General features: G+C 56.4%; 1 protein-coding gene across 2 annotated transcripts; it reads right to left on the reverse strand.

Moving 5' to 3' along the window:
- Positions 1-1,351: 1,351 nt before the first annotated feature.
- On the reverse strand, positions 1,352-24,591 carry RUSC1 (RUN and SH3 domain containing 1). Of its 2 annotated transcripts, XM_084613967.1 has the most exons (11): positions 24,505-24,591; positions 19,843-21,483; positions 17,138-17,731; positions 13,767-13,865; positions 6,773-6,849; positions 6,272-6,446; positions 5,819-5,924; positions 5,163-5,209; positions 3,626-4,685; positions 2,839-2,967; positions 1,352-2,097 (listed from the first exon to the last, which is right to left on the reverse strand). In XM_084613967.1, the coding sequence occupies exons 2-11, from the start codon at positions 21,398-21,400 to the stop codon at positions 1,929-1,931; spliced, it is 4,014 nt and encodes a 1,337-aa protein (XP_084470093.1). In that variant the 5' UTR covers positions 21,401-21,483; positions 24,505-24,591; the 3' UTR covers positions 1,352-1,928. The 2 variants fall into 2 exon arrangements, with proteins under 2 accessions (XP_084470093.1, XP_084470092.1); XM_084613966.1 differs by lacking the exon at positions 17,138-17,731.
- Between the last annotated feature and the right edge of the window lie 152 nt (positions 24,592-24,743).

The raw sequence follows: 24,743 nt of genomic DNA on the forward strand, positions 1-24,743 counted from the left end.
GAGGTATCTCTGTCCAAGCACATCCTTGCTTTCAGGGGTTTAACCCACTTCCCTGGCCCTGTGCCATAACTGGCACCCCCTTGACCACATCAGGTGGAGCCATCAGTCCACACAGCTAGCCCATCACAGTCTCTTTCAGCCCAGGTGCCTCAGCCCAGCCCCAGAAAGGTTACAGCTAAGAATAGACAAGCAATGTGGCTCTCATTAGGGCAAGCGATTCCATCTGGGGATGCAAGCCGTAAACAGCTCCTGCTCTGCATGCAGCACTCTGGTCGATTCCCTACCGCGCAGCCCGCTGGGACAGAGTCCAGCAGGGACCAACTGTGAGCGCCTTACAAGCAGCACAGCACCTTTGGCCCCAGCAGGATTTAGCCTGACATGGGACTGTCTAGAAAAAAAAAACCCCACCAAAAACCACAACTGCCCAATCCAGTGCCCCCGATTCCCTGGGTTGTACGGAGCTCGGGCCTGTGGGGGAGGGCAAGGCAGAGCTGTCTTCCCATGCAAGGGCCTCTCTGGCTTCATTTCAGAGCTATGAGGAATTTCCATTGCTCTGACGCTGCTCTGCGGGTTCACTAGACCCAAACAGCAGCTGGGAAAGCTGCAGCCTGGGGAGTACAGAGCAATTCTTGAGCAAGTGGCAACTGCGCGTCCCAGCCAGCACTCACACCCTGCCCCCCGCAGCTCCCTGAGACTCCCCCCCCCCAACCAATAGCCACCCACCTTTGTCCCCCCCATCCTGCCCGCCCCTCCCAACCCCTGCCATGTACCCCCATTAGCCTCCACACCCCAGCTATGTAACACCCCCCCCCACACACGCTGCTCTTACCACTACCCCAGCCTCCCCACCCAATCCCCCTCCCTGTGACCAGGCACACACTACCCCACACTTCACTCCATGTGCCCCCCCCACACACACACACACTGGGGTGACCAGATGGCCCCATTTTATAGGGACTGTCCCGATATTCAGGGCTTTTTCTTATATGGGCACTTATTACCCACCACACTCTGTCCCAATTTTTCATACTTACTGGCTGGTCACCCTACCCCCCCACACCCCACCCCCACCACACACCCTCTTCCGCTGTCCAGGGTCTGTGGGGATCCCACTTGGCCCTTCTGTGGGTGTGGGTAACACACTGGGCTGCAGGGTGCTTATGCCCCCTGCTGCCCAGAATGGCAGCGCAGCCCTCGAGATGTTTGTGCACAGAAAAGTGGAACCCTGGCTCCGAGAGCTCTGCGTCGCAGGGCCACAGGTTGGTCGCAGGGAATGGTGCCACGCGCTCCTGGAGCCTGCCTGTGGCCTGAGCGCCGCACCGGGGTTTGCAATGATCCAGCAACAGGTGGCTGTGTTTCGGGTGCACCTTTTATTTTTCCCACATTCCTGGCCAGACAGTGTTTTTTGTTCCTATGGTCACAGGTATTTACATGGTGCTGGGGCTGAGCCCCCGCCGCTGAGGGCCCAACTACTCCCCTGCTCCAGCCTGGGTCTGGAGGGCGTGGCGGGGGAGCGGGGGAGCAGCACGCGGGCATGCTGAGCTGACGGGAGGCAGCAGGAAGATATATACTCAAGTGTGATTACTACACAGGAGCAGAGGGGCACAAAAAGGCAACAGTTGAGCCAACACACACAAGACACACCAGGACCATTGGGATGCAGGGGCAGGGCTCAGAGCGGGAGGTGCGTTAACAGTGTACTGCTGCAGAGAACTGAAGCATGGGGGGACAGGGCCCCGTCTGGCACTGCTGGGCACTGCTGTGAGGATGCATCCCTTGGCTAGAGCCTGCAGCTTGGTGCAGAGAAATGACACCAGGGAACCCTTTGCTCTCGTGGCCAGGAACTTGCCCCCCAAAGCTGCTTAGGGAAATCACAGGGTCATGGCCCTTGCCCTGGGGCCGGCAGATGCTTCATGCAGGATTCCTCCTCATAAAATCAGGGATGTGTAGCCAACAGGAACTAGGCCAGCGTTGTTTCCATGGCAACAGCGGATCCAGTCCTCATCCACTGTGGCTAGGAGCTGCAGGATGTCCCCTCTCCTGAAGCTCAAGTGATCATCTCCAGCCCCAGTGTGGTCACACAGCGCCCGCACAGCCCTGCGCAACAAATGGGTTAGGGTTAGGGGCTAGACCCACAGGGGGGCAGGATGGGAGAGAGGGGAGGCTATGGGTCAGGGGCACGGTTGAGGGTTGCCAATTTTGGGTGGATGTATTCCTGGAGATTTCATCTTTAATGAAAGATTAATCTTTAATTCCTGGAGACTCCAGGCCAATCCTGGAAGGTTGGCAACCCTATGCCAGACCCTGGTGGGGTTCTACACAGGGAGCATGGCTGGCAATCTACGAGGGGGGTTACACAAAGGGCGAGTGACCTGCAGTCCACAAGCCAGGAACAAGGCTCCAACAAGACTGGGGTGGCAGGTGCTGGCCCATGACCAGACATTGTGGAGTGACCTGAGACAACAGATGCCCTGTCGTACCCAGAGCCCCAGCTGAAACCAGGAATCCCAGAGGGGAAACGCCAGGGACCTCAGTCCAGATGTCTCCCAAGGCCAATTAGACAAATTCAGTCAAGAATCCCCCTCACAAACCCACTGTGCAATTCGGAGACCTGTACTAGAAGGGGACTGCAGGCTGGAATTGAGAGACATTGACAGGGCTGTGCATGAGGAGGCAGGCCAGGGCTGAGCAAGCAGGGGCTGCAGACTTGAAGGACGGTGTGGAAGAACACGGGACCTGGCACCAACCCAGCACTTTTGGGAACTCAGAAATCCATCAAATTCTTCAATCCACCCAACCTCAAACACTGGAATCCACCCGAACCCCACCCCCAGCCACCTGTGCAGCTGGAGCGCGTCAGATGCATTCTTCTTTCGGTGTTCCTGAGGCCAGGCCTTCTCAGAGGGCCCCCCCTTCAGAACCAGGGCGAGAACGTTCACACTGGGAGGCAGCCAGCTGGAAGGTCTCCTGCCAGAGAGCAGAGGGAGTCACCAGCCAGTCTGAGAAACACCTCAATGGGACTGAGACCGGAAAAGGCTCACAGATCTCCATAACAAGAGCAAAGGGGGAGGGGGGTGGGCAAGATCCCCAAGTGTAGCCCCCCCAACTAAAACACTGCAAGAAAGAGTCACATTTTCAAAGACTGTGTCCGAAATCTGGAACCCCACTGTAACATCCCCGCCAGGTCCTGTATAAACTGTCCTGGCCCCATGGGCGACGCTGGGGGAACGCGTTGGGGGAGAGGGGAAGAGGTGTTATTGACCCAACAATATTGGGCGTTTCTTCTCCTGCAGCAACATCCCGGGTGGGTTTGGAATCGGGCAAATGACGCCAAAGGCTGAGCAAGAGGCCTGAATGTCTATCAGGGAAATGGACCAGAACCTGCTCCTCCACGGGGCACCGCACGGAGCAGCCCGTAGCCCCTCCCCTGGGGGCTGGTGCCAGTAGAACCAATAGCACCCTGGGGCCTGTAACTGAGAAGCTGCTAACGCCCCACACTGCAGGCTGTTTGCTGCATACAGCCTAGAAGCCAAGCCACAGATGCAGGGCATAGGCCATGCCACTGCCCTGAAGAAGGGGGAAGCCCTGCAACGGCTCACCCTGCCCCACCCCACCAGGCACTGACCTGGATTTGGCTGCACTGGTCTCCGGGCCAGCGGGGAAGCCTCTGGCAGGTGGACACGTGGCCCCGAAGAGTCGGCCCAGCCAGTTAGGGCGGATGGGGGAGCAGTCCATGTTCAGGGTGGGTGTGGCCTCCTGGCTCACATCAGGGCCCGGCTCCTCGGACAGAGGCAGGCATCTCTTGCAGGCAGAGGGCTCTGGTGGCTCAGTCTCCCTGGGGCCTGCGCACCCCTGGGCCCTGGCCTGCAGTGGCAGCTCTTCAGCATGAGGAGCCTCCAAGCTCCCTGCCTCGCTGGAGGGCATTGGATCCGGAGCCTCAGCACCTCCTTCCCCAGCTCTGGGCTGGAGGGGCTGCAGGGCTGTGCCGCTGGCCCCCTCCCCTCCCTGAGCACTGAACTCATTTGCGGAAGCCTGGCTGGATCCACGGGGCGGAGCAGCTAGGCTGGAGCTGGTGTCCCCTGCAGCCACCCGCAGCTTCGTCCAGCGGGTGACGGGGAACCTTTCCTTCGTGGAGGCCTGGCTCAGCTGCCCCCACCAGCTGCCCTGCCTCTCTCCTGTGTCCTGTGGGACTGGCTGCTGGTGTTTCTCAGGCTTGGCAGGACCCTCAGGTCCCAGAAGCGTCTGGGTGAGCTGCTCCCCCCACTGCAGCACCTGCTGAAATGTCTGCTTCAGGGAGATGCCCGCCGGGGGGCTAGGGGCTGATTTGGCGGCTGCTGCGCTGTACTGGGATCTAGCGCTTTCCTCTGAGCCCACCAGGGCTGCCCTCACGGGGCCATCAGGGGGCAGCTTGTGCTCTGGGCTAGCACCACTGCGGCCTTGGTCCCGGCCCTGTGCGGGAGCAGCCACCAGGGCAGGGCCAAGGGGGTGGCTGGGGGGGGAGTCCGGCCTGCGGGGCAGGGGCCGCACATCCACGGGCACATGGTGGTGCTCGAAGAGCAGGTCGAGGTGAAAGGTCAGCACAGAGAGGGGCTGGACGAGGAGCAGCAGCTCACGGGCCAAGTGTGGGAAGGGGCCTTGGCTCAGGGAGAAGAAGGCCGTGGGCAGGTAGAGAACAGAGATGACACCTAAGAGACACAGGCGGGGTGAGATGGCACCCCCCACCCACAGAGCCCCTCCTCCCCACAGAACCACCCCACAGAGCCCCTCCAACCCAACAAGCCCCCCATCTCACAGAGCTCCCCCACAGAACCACTCTCCAGAGCCACCCCACCCGACCGAGCTCCCCCCCACAGAACTAATCCCCAGAGTCCCCCCACCTCACAGAACCACCCCACCGAGCCCCCCACCTCTCCACCCGGGGACACCAGCCTGGCTCTCCTGGGTCTGTCACTAGCATCGTGGGGCTGGGGCGGGGGCGGGGGCGGGGGGGACGACGACTTCCATCTGTACTTCAGCAAGCAGCCTGCCCGGGATCCTCCTCCCTCCTCAGCTGGGGCACAGTAGTGGGAAAGGACTCCTGTGTCCCATTAAAGGAGCCCCAGATGGGCACTTCCCTAGGAGGGCTCACAGCACCAGAGCTCAGCGAGCCCACTGCTCCCTACCTGAGCTCTTCTGCAGGTGGGAGAGCCACAGCTCCAGCTGCTTTATGCTGAGCGAGACAGAAAGGGTCCAAGTTACAACTGCTCAGAACGACAGCCCCAGACTGGGCCGTGCCAACAGCACTAAACTGCCTGACTCGTGCCGGTGTCATACCAACAGCGAAGCTTCTGGCGCCATGGTGCCCTGAACCAGGCCTGAGACTGAACCTGGGTGCCTCACTTGGCAGGCGCTGGCATCAGCTCCTTCCCCCATCTGCCTGCACCCCAGCTCCCCTCCCCTGGGTCAGGGCTTCCCATCTCACCCTGAATAACAGTCCCAGTGTTCAGCTGAGAACAAATGTAGGCCCGTAAACATGAGTGAGGCCATGGGCATGAGTGTGAGCGAGTGAGAGAATGGCAAAAACTGAGAGAGAGCACACACACCCACACACGGGAGCACCGTGAGCACGAGGGTGAGAGCAAGCATGAGAGAGTGCACGCCCACGTGAGAGTAAGTCCAGCAGCTGCAGGCCGAAGCACAGAGAAGGGCTCCGAGACACCAGAACCGCCCCCTTCCCAGGCCCAGCGGTCCCCCCGCAGGGACCATCCTGCCCAGGGAGCCCAGCGGCTCTTGCGGCTCTCCGGGGGGGGGCAAAGCAGTGCCCAAGCCTGGTACTTACTTCAGAAGGCCGAGTATGAAGGCGTGGAACCTCTGCCTGCTGCTGCGGAGGGGAGCCAACTGGGACACCTGCCAGTACAGCGAGTGCAGGGGCCGAGTGCCGGGGCCTGTAGAACACATGGCACAGAGTTACTCAGCAGCCGTCCCCCCGAGCTTGGCTCCTCTCCCTCCCAGAAGCCTGGCGTGAAGTGGGGGGCCCTGCTCAAAAAGCAGCAGCATCATGGAGGGCAGCAACCCAGCCACGGCAGCATCAGGCCAACGAGAGGCCTTGCGAACAGAGCCCCAGTCACCTGCATCTCCCGACATACTGGTGTGTTGGAGCTGGAGGCACCTGGCCGGCTCTTCCCACGTGCTCCCTGGGGCCCTGGGCTTTACCACGCTATTCAGCAAGGGGAACAGATGGTGTCTCCTGGGGCCAGACTAAGCCCCCTCCAGCAACACCCTCCCAACCTACCCAGCTTGACCGAGGCCTCCACCACGCTCCAGGGCGAGCTCCTCCTCTGGCCTGTGATGATGTCCTTCTGGAAGGGCTTCAACCCATCTGCCACCAGGCCATAGAGCGCCGGGCACAGGGTGTTCAGCAGCAGGTAGCTCACATCTGGACTTAGCCGGCTGTCGCCCAGCTGCGTCTGGGCAAGGAGAGGTGCGGATGATGGTTTGGAGTGGTCGGGAGACAGCAGTCATGTCCCTCGCACTCCTCCCCCAGAGCCAGCAGGGCAGGGATGGTGGGTTCCCTCTGCCTGGGACACCGCCCATGTTGCTTCCAGCTCCCAGCATTCATGGCACATGAGATGCAGGCCAGGGAACAGGGATGAGCTCACGATGCCCACATAGCCCCACCCACGCAGCCAGCAGAGAGGGGACATGACCGAGCTACTAGGCAAGGCAGAAGCTGAGCCTCTGCCACCGGACCCATGGCCCAGGCCAGAGACCCCACCCCTGCCCAGAGCTTTACCTTCTGCACCAGGCTCCTTGCTGTGCTGAAGTGAGCAATGAGCTTCTCCACGGAGGCGCTGATGGCAACCAGCAGGGCTGGGACAGAAAGAGAAGGGACAAGTCAGGCCTGTGCTGAGTCGCCGCACCAGGTCCAACCATGTGACCCCGCAACAGCTGCACCTGATCCCATGGCCATGGAAAGGGAGCCCTGTTTATCTAGGGCTGGATGGCATCCCTTCATACAACTGGCCCCTGCCCTGGAGCACCCCCTGCTGGCTGGGACAGGGATAGCGCCTGTCCCCTGCAATCTCCACCGGACTGTTCCCTGCAGTGCCCCATGCTGGCTAAGGCAGGGCACATCCCCTCTCCTCTGTGAGCCTCCCCCATTCTCCACAGCAACCCCTGCTGGCTAAAGCAGGGATAGCACCTGTCCCCTGCAATCTCCACAGGCCTGTTCCCTGCAGTGCCCCGCTGGTTGGGACAAAGTTCGGCCCCTCTCCCCTGTGAGACTCCCCACCCCATTCCCTACAGTACCCACTGTTGGCTGGAACAGAATCGAGGCACAGAACCTGGGCCCCTCGGGGTGGCTCCAGCTGCTTCAGCCTCTGGGTGAGTCTACTCAGACCTTGGCAGTGTGCCTTCCCCAGCTCCAACCCGAGCTGCAGCTTCCACACCGCTATTTTCAGAGCGCTATGCAATCCCACGTCTGTCGCCCTTGGTGGGCAGGCTCACTGGTGAGGTCTGCGTAGATGCACCAGAGTTGCTGGGGAACACAGGGCATTGCCATGGGAACCGTCATCTCTAGCAATTCTCCAGAGTCTAAGAATAAAGGTGCAAGGGAAACTGGCAGTTACCATGGCAACAAGCCCAGGATGGAAATGTTTGCTACAGAAGATTAAAGGTGTTTGTAGAATCCAGGGCCTCCCCCACCAACCTACCCACCTGGGGCCCCAAGTTTTCAGGCTCAACAGCACCACCTGTTGGAAAAGACTGGGAGCATGATCCCCAAAGACTCCAGCCTCCAGGAGCTCCCCACAGCCACACCTCCATCTCACAGACAAGAATGGCTCAGCCAGAAAAGTTACCAAGAGGGCAGGATGTTACTCCATAAACCCCCAGACCTCTAATCTCCCAGCCAAAGGGAGAGCTAGAAAAACTGAAACTGCAAATAAGGTGCAAATTTGCAAGGGCAAGGGGATTGCACAGGGCAACAACTCCTAGGGGCAGAGGGTTCCCTGGGATGCACCTGGACCCTTTGGGTCAAAATTGGGGGTTTCTCAAAGACACGCTCTCGCTACCCCCCATTACTGGCTAGATGCAGGAATTGCTGGATGGAATTATCTGTCCTGTCATGCAGGAGATCAGCTGGAGGAGCAGAATAAGAACGTAAGAACTGTCACACTGGGTCAGAACATGGTGCATCTAGGTCAGTATCATGTCTCCAGCAGTGGCCAAAGCCAGAGCTTCAGGGGGAGCGTACTGAACAGGTCAGTTGGAGTGATCCACCCCTGTCTTCCCTCCCGGTTTCTAGTGGACAGAGGTTTAAGGTGGCCCTGAGCATAAGGCTGCATTCCTGGCCATCTTGGCTAATAGCCATTGATGGATCTATCCTCCATGAACTGATCTAGTTCTTTGCTGAACCCAGTTGTACTTTTGGCCACCACAACATCCCCTGGCAATGAGTTCCACGGGCTAATTGTGCATTGTGTGAAAAGTACTTCCTCTTTTTTGTATTAAACCTGCTGCCTATTAATTTCGTTGGGTGACCCCTGGTTTTTGTGTTGTGGAAAAGGGTAAATAATAGTTCTATAGCCCCATTTTAAATGGCATTCGTGATTTACAAACCGCTGTCATAGCCCCCCTTTCTCGCCGTTTTTCCAAGCTGGACAGCCCTTGTCTTTTTCGTCTCTCCTACTATGGAAGGTTCCATAGCCTTGGTCATCTTTCTGCCTTTCTCTGAGCCTTTACCAGGCCCACTACATCCTTTCTGAGAGGGGCAACCAGAGCGGGACATGTGTTCAAAGTGCGGGTACACCATGGATTTATACAGTGGCATTATGATATTTTCTGTCTTATTTTCTATTCATTTCCTAATAGTTCCTTTAGGTTGTAGAGGAGTTTTTAAACTGAGGGCTGGGGGAAAGCAGACAGGTCCAGAGGAGCACACGGTTTGGACAGAGACATCCCTTAGGGGAGGATTTACTATATCCTAGTAAAGAGGAAAGGCTAGAGGTTAATAAAGCACTGGTAGGAACTAAAGAGAAAAAGTCAAACAAAAAAGAGCCCCATTTAATTACATCACATGAAGGCAGACACCTAAATATTGACAAATATTATAAGTACTTATTATAAATGCAAGAAGTCTAAATACTAAGATGGGGTGAACTTGAGTGCCTGGTATTAAATAAGGATATTGACACAACTGGCATCAAAGAAACTTGGTGGAACAATGATACTCGATGGGACACAGTATTACCAGGGTACAAAATAGATAGGAATGACGGAATAGGTCGTGCTGGTGGGGGAGTGACGCTGTATGGGAAAGAAAGCATAGAGTCAAATATAACAACAATCTTAAATGAGCCAAACTGTACCATCGAATCTCTATGGATAGAAATTCCCTGCTTGAATAATAAGAGTATTGCAGTAGGAATATACTACCAACCACCTGACTAGGATGGTGACAGTGACTGTGAAATGCTCAAGGAGGTTAGAGAGGCTACAAAAACAGAAAACCCAATAATAATGGGGGATTTCAACTGACCCCATATTAACTGGGTCTCTGTCACCTCAGGACGGGACGCAGAGATAAAATTTCTGGACACCATTAATGACTGCTTCTTGAAGCAGCTAGTCCTTGAACCCACAAGGGTAGAGGCAATTCTTGATTTAATCCTAAGTGGAGCACAAGGTCTGGTCCAAGAGGTGAATATAGGTGCGCTGCTCAGTAATGGTGACCACGATGTAATTAAATTTAACATCCCTGTTGTGGAAGTGGAGGGAAATACCAAAGAAAATCACCGCAATAACATTTAGCATTTAAACAGAAATGAAAAGGAATAGTCACAAGGGTGAAATGCCTGCAAGCTGCATGGAAACTCTTTAAAAACCACCAGAGAGGCTTAAACTAAATGTATATCCAAACAAACAACACAATAAGAGGACCAAAAATATACTACCATAGCTAAACAGCAGAGTAAAAGAAGCAGTTAGAGACATAAAGGGATCCTTTAAAAACCAGAAGTCAAATCCAAAATAGAAAGCAACTCCAGCAAGTCAAGTGTCAAAGTATAATTAGGAAAGCCAAACAAGAATTGGAAGAGAAACTAGCACAAGACACAGAAACTAAGAGCAAACGTTTTTTTAAGTACATCAGAAGCAGGAAGCTTGCCAAACAGTCAGTGGGCCACTGGGTGATCAAGGTGCTAAATGAGCACTCAAGGAAGACAGAGCCGTTGCAGAGAAGCTAAATTAATTCTCTACATCAGTCATCACCGCAGAGGATGTGAAGAAGATTCCCACATCTCAGCCATTCTTTTTAGGTGACAAAACTGAGGAACTGTCCCAGATTGAGGTGTCGGTAGAGGAGGTTTTGGAACAAACTGATAAACTAAACAGTAATAAGTCATGAGGACCAGATGGTATTCACCTAAGATTCTGAAGGAACTCAAATATGAAACTGCAGAACTCCTAACTGTGGTATGTAACCTATCACTTACATCAGCCTCTGTACCAGATGGCTGGAGGGTAGCTAATATAAGGCCGATTTTTTTAAAAGGTTCCAGAGATGATCCTGGCACTTCAGTACCAGGCAAATTGATTGAAACTATAACAGAGAGCAGAATTATCAGATACAAAGATGAACATAATAGCTTGTGGAAGAGTCAACACGTTTTTTTTGAAGGGGAATCACCTCACCAATCAATTAGAATTCTTTGATAGTATCAACAAGCAGATGAACAAGGGTGATCCAGCCAACACAGTGTACTTGGACTTTCAGAAAGCCTTTGATAAGGTCCCATACCAAAGGCTCTTACGCAAAGTAGGCAGTCATAGGATAAGAGGGAAGGTCCTCTCATGGATCAGTTACTGGTTGAAAGATAGGAAACAAAAAGGGTAGGGAATAAAAGTCAGTTTTCACAATGGAAAGTGGTAAATAGCGGGGTCCCCCAAGGATCTGTACTGGGACCTGTGCTCTTCAACATGTTAATTAATTATCTGGAAAAGGGGATAAACAGTGAAGTGGCAACATTTGTAGGCAATACTAAATTACTCAAGATAGTTAAGTCCAAAGCTGCCTGTAAAGAGTTCCAAAGGGCTCTCACAAAACTGGGAGACTGGGGAGCAAAATGGCAGATGAAATGCAACATTAATAAGTGCAAAATAATGCATATTGGAAAATATAACCCCAACTATACATTCAAACTGATGGGGTCTAAATTAGCTGTCACCACTCAAGAAAAAGATCTTGGAGTCATTGTGTATAGTTCTCTGAAAACATCTGTTCAATTGCAGCAGCAGTCAAAAAAGCGAAGAGAATGTTTGGAATGATGAGGAAAGGGATAGATAATAAGACAGAAAATGTCCTAATGGCACTATATAAATCCATGATACACCCGCACTTTGAATGGTGCCTGAAGTTCTGATTCCTCCATCTCAAAAAGGATATATTAGAATTGGAAAAGGTGCAGAGAAGGGCAACCAAAATGACTAGAGGTCTGGAACAGCTTCCGTATGAGGAGAGATTTAAAAGACTGGGACTGTTCAGCTTAGAAAAGAGACGACTCAGCGGGGACAGGAGAGAGGTCTATGAAATCATGGCTGGGGTGGGGAAAGTGAACAAGGATGTGTTATTTACCCTTTTGTATAACACAAGAACTAGGGTCACCCAATTAAATTAATAGGCAGCAGGTTTAAAACACACACAAAAGAAAGTACTTCACACAACACACAGTCAACCTATGGAACTCATTACCAGGGGATGTTGTGAAGGCCAAAAGTATAACTGGGTTCAAAAGGAATTAGATAAATTCCTTGATAATAGGTCCATCAATGGCTATTAGCCAAGATGGTCAGGGGCACAACCTCATGCTCTGGGTGTCCTTAAGCCTCTGACTGCCAGAATCTGTGACTGGACAACAGGCGATAATTGTCCTGCACTGTTCATTCCCTCTGAAGCATCTGTCATTGGTCATTGTCGGAGAACAGGATGCTAAGATAGATGGACCATTGGTCTGACCCAGTATGGCCGTTCTTATGTGAAGACCGATGCAAAGAACTCATGTAGCTTCTCTGCAATGACTGTGTCTCCCTTTTAACGCCTTAGAGGGACAAGGTGGGTGAGGTAATATCTTTTATTGGACCAACATCTTTTGGTGAGAGACCAGTTTTAATACCTTGGTCATCTACTGGCCCATTGCCTGTTTGGCAAGCTTTCTGCTTCTGTTGTACTTATCAAAACTCTTACTTTTAGTTTCTGAGTCTTTAGCAAATAGCTTCTCAAATTCTTTCTTGGCCTGCCTTCTAATACCGTTACACTAACCTGTCAGAGTTTGTACATCACCCTATTAGCCTCCCTAGGATTTGACTTCTAAATTTTAAAGGATGCCTTTTTGCCTCCATCAGTCTTCATTACTCTGCTGTTTACACAGGGTGGAATTCTTTAGGTCGTCTTACTATCTTTCTCTGGTGTTTTTAACTAGTCCCCAGGATGCTTGCAGGCATTTACCCCTTGTGACAGCTCCTTTTACATTTCAGTCTAACAAGCATTCTTGTGTAGTTCCCCTTTGTAAAGTTCAATGTTACTGTGAGGGGTGTTCTTTGGTATTATCTCCCCTACAAGGATGTGGAATTTAATTACATTATGGTCACTATTACCGAGTGCTTCAGTTATAGTTACCTCTTGGACCAGATCCTGTGGTCTACTTAGGACTAACTCAAGAATTGGATCTGCCCTTGTGGCTTCCAGGACTAGCCGCTCCAAGAAACAGTCATTTATGGTGTCTAGAAATGTTCTCTCTGCATCATGCCATGAGGTAGCACTTACTCAGTCAATATGAGGATAGGTTTCAGAGTGGTAGCCATGTTAGTCTAGAACAGCAAAAACAACGAGGAGTCCTTGTGGCACCTTAGAGACTAACAAATTTATTTGGGCATACGCTTACAAAAGGTGCCACAAGGACTCCTCGTTGTTTTTAATATGAGGATAGTTGAAATCACCCAGTGTTATTGCACTTTCTGCTTTTGTGGCTTCTCTAACTTCTCTTAGCTTTTCACAAGAACTGTCACTGTCCTGGTCAGGTGGTCAGTAGTATGGTTCTACTGCTATACTCTCTTTAGTCAAACTTGGAATTTCTAACCAAAGAGATTCCATGGTACAGCTAATTTCATGTCAGATTTATGCTTTCTGTAACATATAGTGCCACTCCCGCAGCAGAGTGACTTACTATGTCATTCCTACATATTTTATATCCTGGATTTCCGTGTCCCATAGATTATCTTCATTCCACCAGGTTTGATGATGCCCGTTATATCAACATTGTCCTGTAATGCCAGATACTCTGGTTCACCCACCTTAGTATTTAGACTTCTAGTATTTGTATGTAAGCACTTGTACATTTTGTCAATATTCAGTTCCTTGCCTTCATGTGTTAGATTTAAATAGGATTCTGTTTCATATGACTGTTCCCCACCTGGACTTTACCAACTTCTTTCTTAAGTGAATAGCTCCTACCGGCCTTAAAATCGATGCATCTCTAACAAAAGTATCACCCTGCGGTAGGAGGGGAGTTCCAGTGGCCTGAGGTCCCAGCTGGCATAGACAGTGAAAAACTCCAGGTCTGAGGCAGTCTCCTTGGCTCTGGTGTCCCAAGGGGCTGGGCCTGCTTGTGCCTTTGCAAAGCTGCTTTGGAAATTAAACCAGGCCCCCTCAAGAATGGGACTTTCCCACCCATCTGGATTCAAAGAGCATGGAAGGGACCCCCTGCACAGATTTTGGGGTGGGCGAGAGTTACCTTTCTTTTGCTCTCTCAGATGGTCATAGGCTCTGTCTGCATTTGCCATCCAGTGCTGGCCTGTCCCTGGAACACCGGCAAAGGATTGAGAATGTCTGACTAGAGAGAGAAAGAGAACCTAGTCAGTCAGTTGGCAGGGGCTCTGTGGCAAGACGTCACAGGGACCGGGCACAGCATGCCCTGCCTGGGAGCAGACACCACAATAGCCACGGTCACTGGTGGCTGGCAGGGTCCTTCCTCATAAGCCTTTCTATAAGCCAGCCATACAGCTGCACATTCCTGCCAACGGGGCTGCATCCACCCAGACTCTCCCTAGGAAGGGGGACGGTCCCTCATTCACCCCAGTCTCACCTCCCCCTTCTCATGGAGTCCTGGGTGTGCTTAGCTAGAGCGTACGGAAATGAGGCCAGGTCGGTGTCAGGGCCAGGACTGGGGAGGAGAGCAATGGAGTAGTCTGCACGGTATGTTCCAGGTTACCCGCCAGCGGCTCAGGGAGCCCAGCCCTGAATGGGGACGTGCAGTGTCCAGACCCCAATCCCCAGGCCAGAGCAAAGGGCTCGGCAGCTAGAGATGATGGGAAGCTGATCAGAAGAGATTTCCCAAGGTGGACAAAGCTGGAAACATCCCTGGCAAAGGAAACCTGTCCCAGCACGGCCCCTGGCGCTGGCCCCTAGCTCCGGCCCTGGCACGGCCCCTGGCGCTGGCCCCGGCATGGCCCCTTGTGCTGGCCCTTGCCAGCCAGGTTTCCTGACCTGCTGTGCACATGGAGCTTGCCAAATTTCTTTCTCTATGGCCATAGCCTCCCTCCAAGCTTGGAACACTTTCCCCAAGGAGTGGTGAGCCCAGGACAGCTGCCCAGGGATACAGCCCTGCTCTGGGAGCCTGTAACAGGCCCTGTAAGTGAGTCGCTAGATACAGACCCCTGGTAAGCAGCTGTCCCTGTGTGAGAGGAGTTGGGAGTTCAAGCCCAGCTCCCAGAGGGGCAGGGGCTGGAGGTCACTGCTCCCTGCAGGGGCATCCAACAAACCCAGGCAAGAGAGACCAGAGGGAGGCCTAGGAGGAGGCAGGGTCTGGGATGGCAAAGAACTGCTCCTCACTGAGCCTGCACCCTGCTCTAGTGTTGTGGTGACTCAGAGTGGGTATCCATCTCTGCCCCAGCGCAGGAAGCTTGGGGGTCTCAGTCGTGGGGCCCTGCCCTGGTGCTGGGAGTTTGGAGGGGACACACTGGAGGGAACCTGCCCCAGGGCTCGGGGTTCGGAGGGGGAAACAGCTGTAGGGAGCCTGCCCCAGGGCTGCGGTTTGGGGCGCTGAGCTGGCAGGCAACTGGGCACAGAGGCTGCTCCCCGCCTGCCAGGCCCCAGGAAGTCACTGCCCAGCCTCAGCCGCGCAGGGGGCGGAGGAGGCTGGAAGGCAGGGGCCTGGGCAGGGGGCAGCCGAGGGGAGAGGCTCCCGGCCGGTCTGGGACTCACCTACAGGCGCCCACCAGCCTGGGCAGGGACAGTGGGACAGCAGCTGCCGGGAGGCCACTATGGGGGCGGGATGCCAGAGCCCAGCTGACTGGGGCTCTCCAATGGGGAGGCAGCAGGGCCCCAGTGCTGCGGGTTCAGAGGGGGCAGAGCCCCGGGGCACCCGCCCCTGCCCCAGTGCTGCGGGTTCAGAGGGGGCAGAGCCCCGGGGCACCCGCCCCTGCCCCAGTGCTGCGGGTTCAGAGGGGGCAGAGCCCCGGGGCACCCGCCCCTGCCCCAGTGCTGCGGGTTCAGAGGGGGCAGAGCCCCGGGGCACCCGCCCCTGCCCCAGTGCTGCGGGTTCAGAGGGGGCAGAGCCCCGGGGCACCCGCCCCTGCCCCAGTGCTGCGGGTTCAGAGGGGGCAGAGCCCCGGGGCACCCGCCCCTGCCCCAGTGCTGCGGGTTTGGAGGGGGCACAGCCATGGGGCACCTGCTCCTCCCCCAGGGGACGCAGCCATGGGGCACCCATCCCTACCCCAGTGCTGTGGGTTCAGAGGGGGCACAGCCAAGGGGCACCTGCCCCAGTGTTGGGGGTTTGAAGGGGTCACGACCATGGGGCACCTGCCCCTGCCCCAGGGGACACAGCCATGGGGCACCCATCCCTACCCCACTGCTGTGGCTTTGGAGGGGGCACAGCCATGGGGCACCTGGCTCTGCCCCAGTGCTGGGAGTTCGGCAGGGTCACAGCTACAGGGCACATGGCCCTGGGCTCCACCAGGCAGGTCTGGAAGAGTGACAGGGCAAAGGACAGCAGGAGAGAGGGAATGGGGCAGAGGGACAGACAGACGGACAGAGAGATGGAGGGGAGAGTGAGTGAGCACCACACCCTGTCCAGACCCCAAAAGGCAGGTGCGCAGGGTCCCTTGGCACAGAGTCTAGCAAGATCCCCCAGCCTAAGCCGCCTTCCTGCTGCTCCAATCCCCCCTTGGTTAGTCATTGAGATACCCCAGGGTTGCCTGGGGAGTGGGGGCCATGTGCCCCCAGCCCCTGTCATGCACACACACCTGGACTCTCACACACGCGGGGTTTCTGAGCTTGTAACACAAGAAATGTGCGGCGTGTCTGAGCTCTGTGGTGACCACACAAGCCAGCCAGGACGGGGAGTGGGGCGTTAGCAATGCAGTGCCTGAGGAGAGCTCCCCTGCTCCACGCCCAGGCACACTCTGGGGGCAACGATCTGACCAAGTTACTCGTTGCTAGCTAGGTACCCCAGAGCTTGTCAGTAAGTTTGACTCTCAGATAAACAGCTTGGGGCACAAAGGAGCGGAGCTGAGAAGGCCAGGGAGCCCCACAAACATCCCCAGCCCTTGGAACGAGCCTGCAAGATGGCCCCCCTGGCCTGCCTGTGGTACTTCTCGGTCCCTCACTGCTGTGGTATGCCAGTGCCTCAGAGGCTTTAATGGTATCATATGCCCTGTGTAACAGCGTTATCCCCACTCTCCAGATGGGATTGAAGGCCCAGACAGGTGAGGTGACAGGGAAATTAAACCTGGGTCCCCAGAGCCCCATGCTTGTGCCTGCCCCAAGCCATAGGCCATCCTTCCTGTCTTTGTTGCAGCCTTCCCCTGGGTGCCTTGTTCATAGCACAGAGGAGCAGCCCTGCCTACATCAGTACACAGCCCCCAGAATCCTTCTGAACACAACCCTGTGTGCGGACCCCCAGGAAGCTGGCTCCCATACACTGCCCCCGTCTACTATGCTCTGCTCTCCTGCATTGTCCCATCCCCACTAGGCATCCCCTCTGCCCATCTCCCTGGCGTCACTTCCCATCACCATGCACAGCTGCTTCCTGGGTGCCTGGTCCCAGGGCAGAGAGGAAGAGCAGGTGCTCAGACTGCAAGCTAGGAAAGGAAACGGGCGGCTTACGTTGCTTGGGAGGTCTTGGATTCTTGGCCCCTTTGCTCTGCTTTCGCTCAGGAGACACTGCCCCAGAGCATGCTCCAGCCTGACTATGTGCACATGCCTCTCCCCTGGGGCAGCGGGCTCTGGACACCTCCACGCCGAGTGGCAGCTCTGGGACCTGGTGGGAGGGGAAGGCCATAGTTGGGAAGGTTCTGCTTCTCGGGAAGAGTGGGGAGAAGAGCACAGACAGGTCTGGGCTGTCCAGGAAAGGCAGCACTCCCCGGTGAGGGGGGGAGTAGGCCCCTATGGGGGACAGGCGGATGGGGAGCAGTTCCTCTGGGGAGAGGGTGCCCAAGACTGTCCCCTTATTGCTGGCCAGGAGGCAGACTTCATCACAGGACAAGGTCTTCAGCGTGGGGTGGAAGGACGGGGTGAAGAGGGCAGGAGACTTCAGCTCAATGCTCTCCAAGCTGGAGTTAAGGGAGGGGATCAAGGGCAGGGGAGGCGCCACCGGGTCCGAGCTGTAGTAGAGAGGCTTCCCGTCGGCCGAGAAATGGAAGAGCAGAGGCTGGAACGGCAGCATCTGAGGCCTGGGGCAGCGAGAGAGGGGAGAGCCAACTGCAGGCGGGAACATTGCAAAGAAATGCAACCAAAACCAGGGGGGCACAGAACACAGTGGGGGATAAGGAGGAGTATGGGGGCATGGAGAACACAGTGGGGGATAAGGAGGAGTATGGGGGCATGGAGAACACAGTGGGGGATAAGGAGGAATATGGGGGCATGGAAAACACAGTGGGGGTTGAGGAGGAATACGGAGGCATGGAGAACACAGTGGGGGGAAGGGGAGAGAGGCAGAAATGTGGGCATGGAGAACATGGGGGTGGAAATCAAAGAAACCAGGAAGCATGGAACAGAAAATGGACAACCCCCCAATAAATCAGAGTGAGCCATTCCCAGGGGCAGCAGCAACAGGGTGGCAGGGTGAGGAGAGAGAGATGGAGAGACAGTTAGCTCAGAGGAATCACAGCACACACACACCAACTTCACAACCATGACGACACATGGCCACGCCTGTGCCCTCTGTCACCGCGCAGGCCCCAGCCTGGCAGTGCCCCACCTCTGCACTGGGAAAGGGTCTGTGGGAGTCCAACCCCAGCCCCTGGGAGGTTTCCCCAAGAGAACAGGACAGAAGGAGGGAGGTGCTGAGGGCCAAGCAGCTGAGCATGATGGAAAGATGGAGGCAGCCTTCAGAGGAAGGGAAATTCAGTCCTGGTCTCCCCCAGACCCAGAGTCCTGGGGTGCCCTTCTCAGGGAGCCGGGAGTCAAGGCTGTGGCTGTCCCCCCAACAGAGGTGTTCCTGCACTGCCAGGACTTGGCTACTCGGGCACAACGCAGCAGCCTGATGGGCCAGTAACGCCCACTGCTCTCCCTAGAGATGCCCTCTGCTTGGTTTGCTCAGGGTCTCTGGAGCCAGGAGCTCCTGCAGCAGCCACTGAACCAAGGGCTACTCCTGCCAACCCACAGGAGCCAACCGAGTACCAGGAACCACCCACCCCAGGTAGGGAGCAGGGGGAGAAAGAAGCTATTCCCTGCCACTGAGAACAGCCGTAGGAGTCTGCCAACTCAAGGGCTCTCGGGGACCTTGGCTGGAAGCAGGGTTTAATGCAGGGCCCAGCTCTGGTATCAGCATTCCCTGCACTGCTCTGTCCCCCACCCTGAGCCATTCCTCATCGCCTGCCCCTAAGAAACCCCCTTCAGCCCCCAGATGGAAACACCCACCCCACTGAAAGCCCATTTCATCTCTCACCCCAGAGCAGTGTGCGACCCCAGTAAAGCCTCATGTCCAACAAGTCAGCCAAGTGCATCTCCGATGGTCCCTGGGCAGAAGCTGCTCAGGGATCCCACAGGGCTCAGGGTATCACAGAGCTCTTAGACTGGGGCAGGACTCCTGCATGCATCAGGCTCCATCTGAGGGAACCTGGGCCAGGCTGTCTCCCCAAGTCAACACACAGGGAGCCGCAGATGGATCAGCTGCTTAACCCATGGCCTTGGGTTTTGCCTGCTGCCTGGCTCAGTGCATCCCTCTCCTCCTGCAGTCAAACCGGCTCCAAGCCCTTTATGCACAGGTGTGGTGAGCTGCAGCACACTGATAGAGGAAGGAGAATGCAGCAGGGAGGGAGGGGAATGTATGCGAGGAGCAGCTAGGACAAGGAGGGTGAGGGTGGGATTCCTTCTCCCAGCACAGCAATCATCTGCACGGCATAGCAAAGAACTAGCCAGCTCAGTGCACAGATGCAACATGCATTCACCACCACTTCACTCTGCCTACCTGTCCCCTAAACCTATTCCAGCCCCACCCCAGTGCCTCAGCCCAGCCCTACAAACCCATTCCAGGCACACCTAATGCCTTCTGCCCCCGCCAGGACCCTGCAGCTCACCCCAAGCCAAAGCCAGTTCCACATCCCCCAGCCCTGCAGCCCACCAGGAATGGGGCAAGAAGAGCAGCAAGAAGAACGGCAAGTGGAGAGAGAGATGGGGTTAGTGATGGAGATGGGGATGTGCCAGGATCAGGAGGCGGAAACCCTGTATTAACCCCATGGGGACTCTGCAGCTCTGTCCCCAGGGACACATGCCTCCATACATGGGGAAATGCCCCCAACCCCAGTCCAGTCCTGGGATACCCCTGTAGCTGAGGAGGGAAGTGCCTTGATAGCAGCTGGTGCTCTTACCCTCCTTGCAGGCTCTGTGTCCTCTCTGGGCCTTCCCTGACACCCAGGGACCCCCCTCAGGTCCGCCGAGCCTCCGGCCCAGTGTCTCCTTATCACAGCCAGAGCCAGGCATCTTTCTCCTCAGGACGTAGCCCTCCAGGGGTCGCCCCCCTTCCTCTGTGTCACCCGGCAGCCCAGGCCGAGACTGCCTCCTCTGCTGGTGGCTTTCCGTGCGTGCCAGGAGGTGCCCGCTCCACTGTGGAGCCGGCCCCCCGTCGGGGCCCTGGAGCCTGCTGCCAGTGGGGGTGTCTCTGCCCGTTGCTGCTTCCTGGGGCTCAGGCTGCTCCTGGGATGCTGCTCTCGCTCCCTGCTCCCAGGCCAGCTGGCCCTTCTGCTTGTTGATGGCACTGCGGTACCGGAGCTCCCTGAACGTGGTCACCTCCCTCTGGCTGCAGCTGGGGGGCTTTGGCTGCTTGTCGGGCTGCAGCTGGTGCCCAGGCGGCTCCGGACACAGGGTGCTGCAGCAGGTGAGCTCGTTGAGGGGCGGCAGCTCCTTGTCGGGGGAGAATACAATTAGCCAGTCACTGTGGTCCTTCTTGGCCTGTGTGGGGGATGGCCCAGCCGTGTTCCTCTTCCGCTTCTGAGCCAACTCATGGAACGAGGTGACGGTCTTCCGAGTGGCATCTCTGCACTGGTCTACCTCTGTTGGGACAGGCCTCTCCACTTCGCTCCTGTTCAGCACCTGCAGCCCTCTCTTAGCCCTCGGGGGCACTGGAGGGGGAGCCCTTACTGAACTGTTCAGACTGGGGCCCCGCTTTCCTGGTGCTAGCACAGACAGACCAGATGGCTGGATGCTTAGGGCAGGCAGGGCATTGCAGTTGGAGTCCAACTCAGCACAGACGCTGGTGGGGAGCGGCTCTGCCATGGTCCCCTGCCCATCTCTGCTGGGAGAGTCAGCGTCATCAGACGGGGAGTCAAGCAAACTGCTGCTGCACAGGCTGTCTGGGGTCTCCCGGGCCCCAGGATCCGGTCGCTCTTGTACCTGGACGTTGAGGTTAGCATCTCTCCCATCAGACGGTTCCCCCTTGTCAGTCAGTGAGGGAGCATCATGGGCATCCTCCAGGGGGACGATGTTTGGCTGATTGTCAGGAGATAGGGCCTCTTCACCGGGGAATGCCTTGCAGTAAACAGAGACTGGTGTGTCATCCAAGCTGAAATCCGAGCAACTGCTGACAGAGGAGGAAGCCGGGTCTGAAGGGGAAGCCGCCACCTCCTCCTCACTGTGCAGGGAAGGGAAATCTTCCAGGAGAGGCTGGTTCCAGAGATCTAGCGTCGGGGTCTGCTGCGCGTGGGACTTGCAGCACCGGCACTGCATGGAGGTGTTGTTGGAGTTGGCATCGACTTGCTCCAGGGCACCACAGTTCTCCCGGCAGTCGCTGCAGCCTGTCTGGTCTCCCGGAGCCATTGTGACAGGGCCCTCCTGGAGCTCAGGTCGACGGGAGAGGTGCAGCCCCAGGGAGATGTGCTGCAGGTGGATGTGGTTGAGGTTGCACAGCAGACCTTTCTTCGGGGACAGCATGGTGCTGGCTGGCAGAGCCTGGATTCCTCAGCTCGTCACAGACCACCACAGGCACGTCGCTCCGAACACCCAGCTTCAACTCTCTGCAAACAGCAAAATAGTTTGTCAGTCACTGGAGCAGGCAGGTTATCAGCCAAATGGGCATGCACCAGAGGGACCAATTTATGAGGAGAGAATTAAGGGGCAGATCTGGGCAGCTCAGCTAAAGGGATCGACAGCCTCATGGCCCACAGATACTAAAAGGGCATGATGGTCCTTGATGGAGTGTAGATTGCTACAAGGGGTCACGGCTGGGAGAAATGGGATGGAGTCAAAAGAGAGGAAGTTGAGGGCAAGTAAATTCCCAGACAGTGAGATGGATCCAGTCAGGGAATCATCTCCCATTGTGGGGGGGGGGGTGCTGAGAGCCCCATCGTCCCTGGACAGGGAGATGGGTCTGGCTGGGAATTGACTCCTCCTTGGCTTTGGGCAATGTTGTAAGGTATACAGTCTTAGGGAATTGCCCTGCATTTCTGGGCTGGGTAGAGTCTGCCCTCAGTTTCTCTGGCCCTGGGAGCTGTTCTCTGGGGTTTCATATCACATGGGCTATCAGCTCTGTTACCTCTGCCAGGTCTGTCAGCCAGTGTCTCACCAACGCAGAGTCAAGGAGATGATACCTTTGAAGGCTCAGCCTCGCTGTCAGGAAGGCTTCTGGGCTGTGTCAAAAGGCTCCCCAGCATCAAGAGGAGAGCAGCCAAAAGGCCGGGGTCACGTCCGGGGAATTGCTTGGCTTTGCCCCCACACATGGGCAGGCATCAGAAAAATGGACTGCAGGGATAGCAGCCGCAGGTCACATTCCCTGCCCCGCCCCAGTGCCAACAGCTGCTCCTGACCCGAGGCCTCTCTGGAGGCTTCCCCGTTCCAGGTACATCTGGTTTCAGTCTCAGCTGAGGCCATTGCACTGAATCTACCAGGAGCTCACCCTCCACTTCCTTTGGTCCCCCCCACCACTTCAGATGTCCATGGCTGTCAGGGCTCTGTATCGAATGGGGAGTGCGCATGTGTATGCTGATCTCTGAGGGACCTCGGAGAATTTTGCAGCACGGCAATCGCTGACCCTAGGCCACAAGGATAGTTTTGCTAAATGTTTGGAGGAAGCATCACTGGGCAAAGTGATGCTGTAACATCCTAGCAGCCAAATGGTGATTTGTTCGTTCCCTCCACCCCACCCCCAGTGGCAGCCCTGCCCCTGCTGGTACCAACCCCCCATGTATGATCTTGGAGAGAGGGAATTAGAGCATTTCAGGCTACTTCACCCCACCAGCACAAGAGGCAGCCAGTCCTGCCTCCGTTCCTGTCCTGTCCCCTCCCCATCTCCATCTCCATCTCCCTGGTCATCAATAATTCACAAGGAGGGATTTGTTCTCATGACAACCGCTATTTCCTGTTACGTGGACCTGCCCTCTGCACCATGCCCAGCCCTGCCACACCCGGCTCTGCCTGGCCATCCAGGGAAAGGGGGATTCCGTGGCTGGGGCGAGCCACAGGTGGAACCTGAATCAGCTCTGGCCTGATGGATTTTCTTCCTGCCTGGTGGTTACTGCATCTCCAACAGACTCACCAGCCATGAGTGGGAGGGAGACCCTCCAGGAACAAAGAGCAGGGACCGGCTGGTTTGGGGGAGAGGTGGGGCCTTTCCCCTCTGGGGACACTGGCTTTGATCCAGCCCTGGTGGGAGGCACCATGAAACGAGTTGGAGGATCTCAGACCAGTTCCTTACAAGCCACGTTTCACAATCCAGCAATCCTGTGCTATCAGTCTCAGCAGGCAGAACCCGGGGTTGAATGCACCCTAGGGACATGACCCCTCCTTTGACACCTAAGAGGCCTGGGGCCCATTGGCAGGTGGAACAAGGACAGAGGCTCAGGCTTGAGGGGCTGCTGGCATCTTTGCTCAGCCCCAGACCCCCTCACTCACTACAACTGCTGTAAAAATAAACCAGAGGTAGAGCTCTGTGCTCCTCACTGCAGTCCCTGCCGCTGGAGGGGAGTCCTGGTTGGAGTAGCTCTAGAAAGTCCTACTAGGGTCCAGCAAAGACTCCCAGCTCATCACACAGGCACCAGAAAACATTCTGTTCCTCCGATATGGGCAGAGGGGGGTGTTACCTTGTAACCTGCATGCAGCCTCTTCAGCCTGTCCCAGTCCCCCCTTCTCTGGCCTGACTGCATCCATCTTTTTGTTCTGTTTGCACATCACACAGCACCAGGAGGAATGGGGGCATAGCTGGGGCTCCTAGGCACTGCACAATACCAATAACAAGACTAGAAGGGCCTGCACGCAGCCTGTAGGTGGTGAGGTCTTTAGGAAGCAGTTACACAAGCCCATAGCCTGTGCTCAGTTGTGTGTGGGGGGGTGGGAGGCTGGTCTCAGTGCCAGGGAGCTGCTGCTGCTCTGCTCCAATGGGTCCTGTAACCCTGCCAAGCAGAGAGAGGAGGATGGCCTCTCCAGCAGGGAGGGAAGGGAGTAGTCCTGCTCTGGCCTGGCCTGCTGGGCTTTGCCTAGAAAGGTCAATGTAGTCCCCAGGTGCTGCCTTCCCGCCGGAGTGAGGGGGTCACCACCCAACTCCTCCCCAAACCCCTACTAAGGGCACAGCCGCTGGGGCTGGCAATTGGAGGAGGGCTGGAGCCAGGCTCCGACCGGGGCCACTCCCTGCTGAGCCTGGAGCGACTGCAGACAACCCGTGGTGGGATGCACTCTCAGGGGAAAGGGGATGGGATAGGAGTGGACCCGCAGCAGGGACAGGGGGGCCTCCGCGCTTGCTGTGGGGGAGGGAAGGGATCAGCTGCAAAGCGCAGAGATGTAACAGGCTGGTGCTGGAGAGGGGTTACCACACCTGTGCTTGGCTGGGTGTGTGAGACCCCCACTGGCCACTGCAGCTCCACCAGGGTGCTGGGGGGGGGAAACAGGGGACCGGCCCCCAGAGGGGTGTAAGTCCTGCACCTGGACCAAGGGGTTCCCACTGCAGCTGGGTGCTGCCCTGGCAAGCAGGTGCAGCGGGCTCCCTGCTGGTGGCTGGCAGCGCAGCCAGGCTAGAGCCTGCTCCACACCCACAGGGGGATGCTCACCTCTCCTAGCTGCAGGCAGTGCGTGGTTGCCTAGCTCCTGGGATGGCTCTGCGGCTGGAGGGGACGGGGAAAAGAGGCTGCAGCAGCTCCGCTGAGCTCACCAGCTGCAGGGAGGAGCCAATGATGGGTGATCCATCCTCCGCCAGCCTCTGCCATTAACCCTCCCCGCCCCGGGCTGCAGACGCCCTCATGCCTGGACTAATCCTCCACAGCCCGCCCCACACACACTGCAGAAATAC

This window comes from Lepidochelys olivacea (genome assembly GCF_965140295.1).
Source record: "Lepidochelys olivacea isolate rLepOli2 genome assembly, chromosome: 24".
Taxonomy (NCBI): Eukaryota; Metazoa; Chordata; order Testudines; family Cheloniidae; genus Lepidochelys; species Lepidochelys olivacea.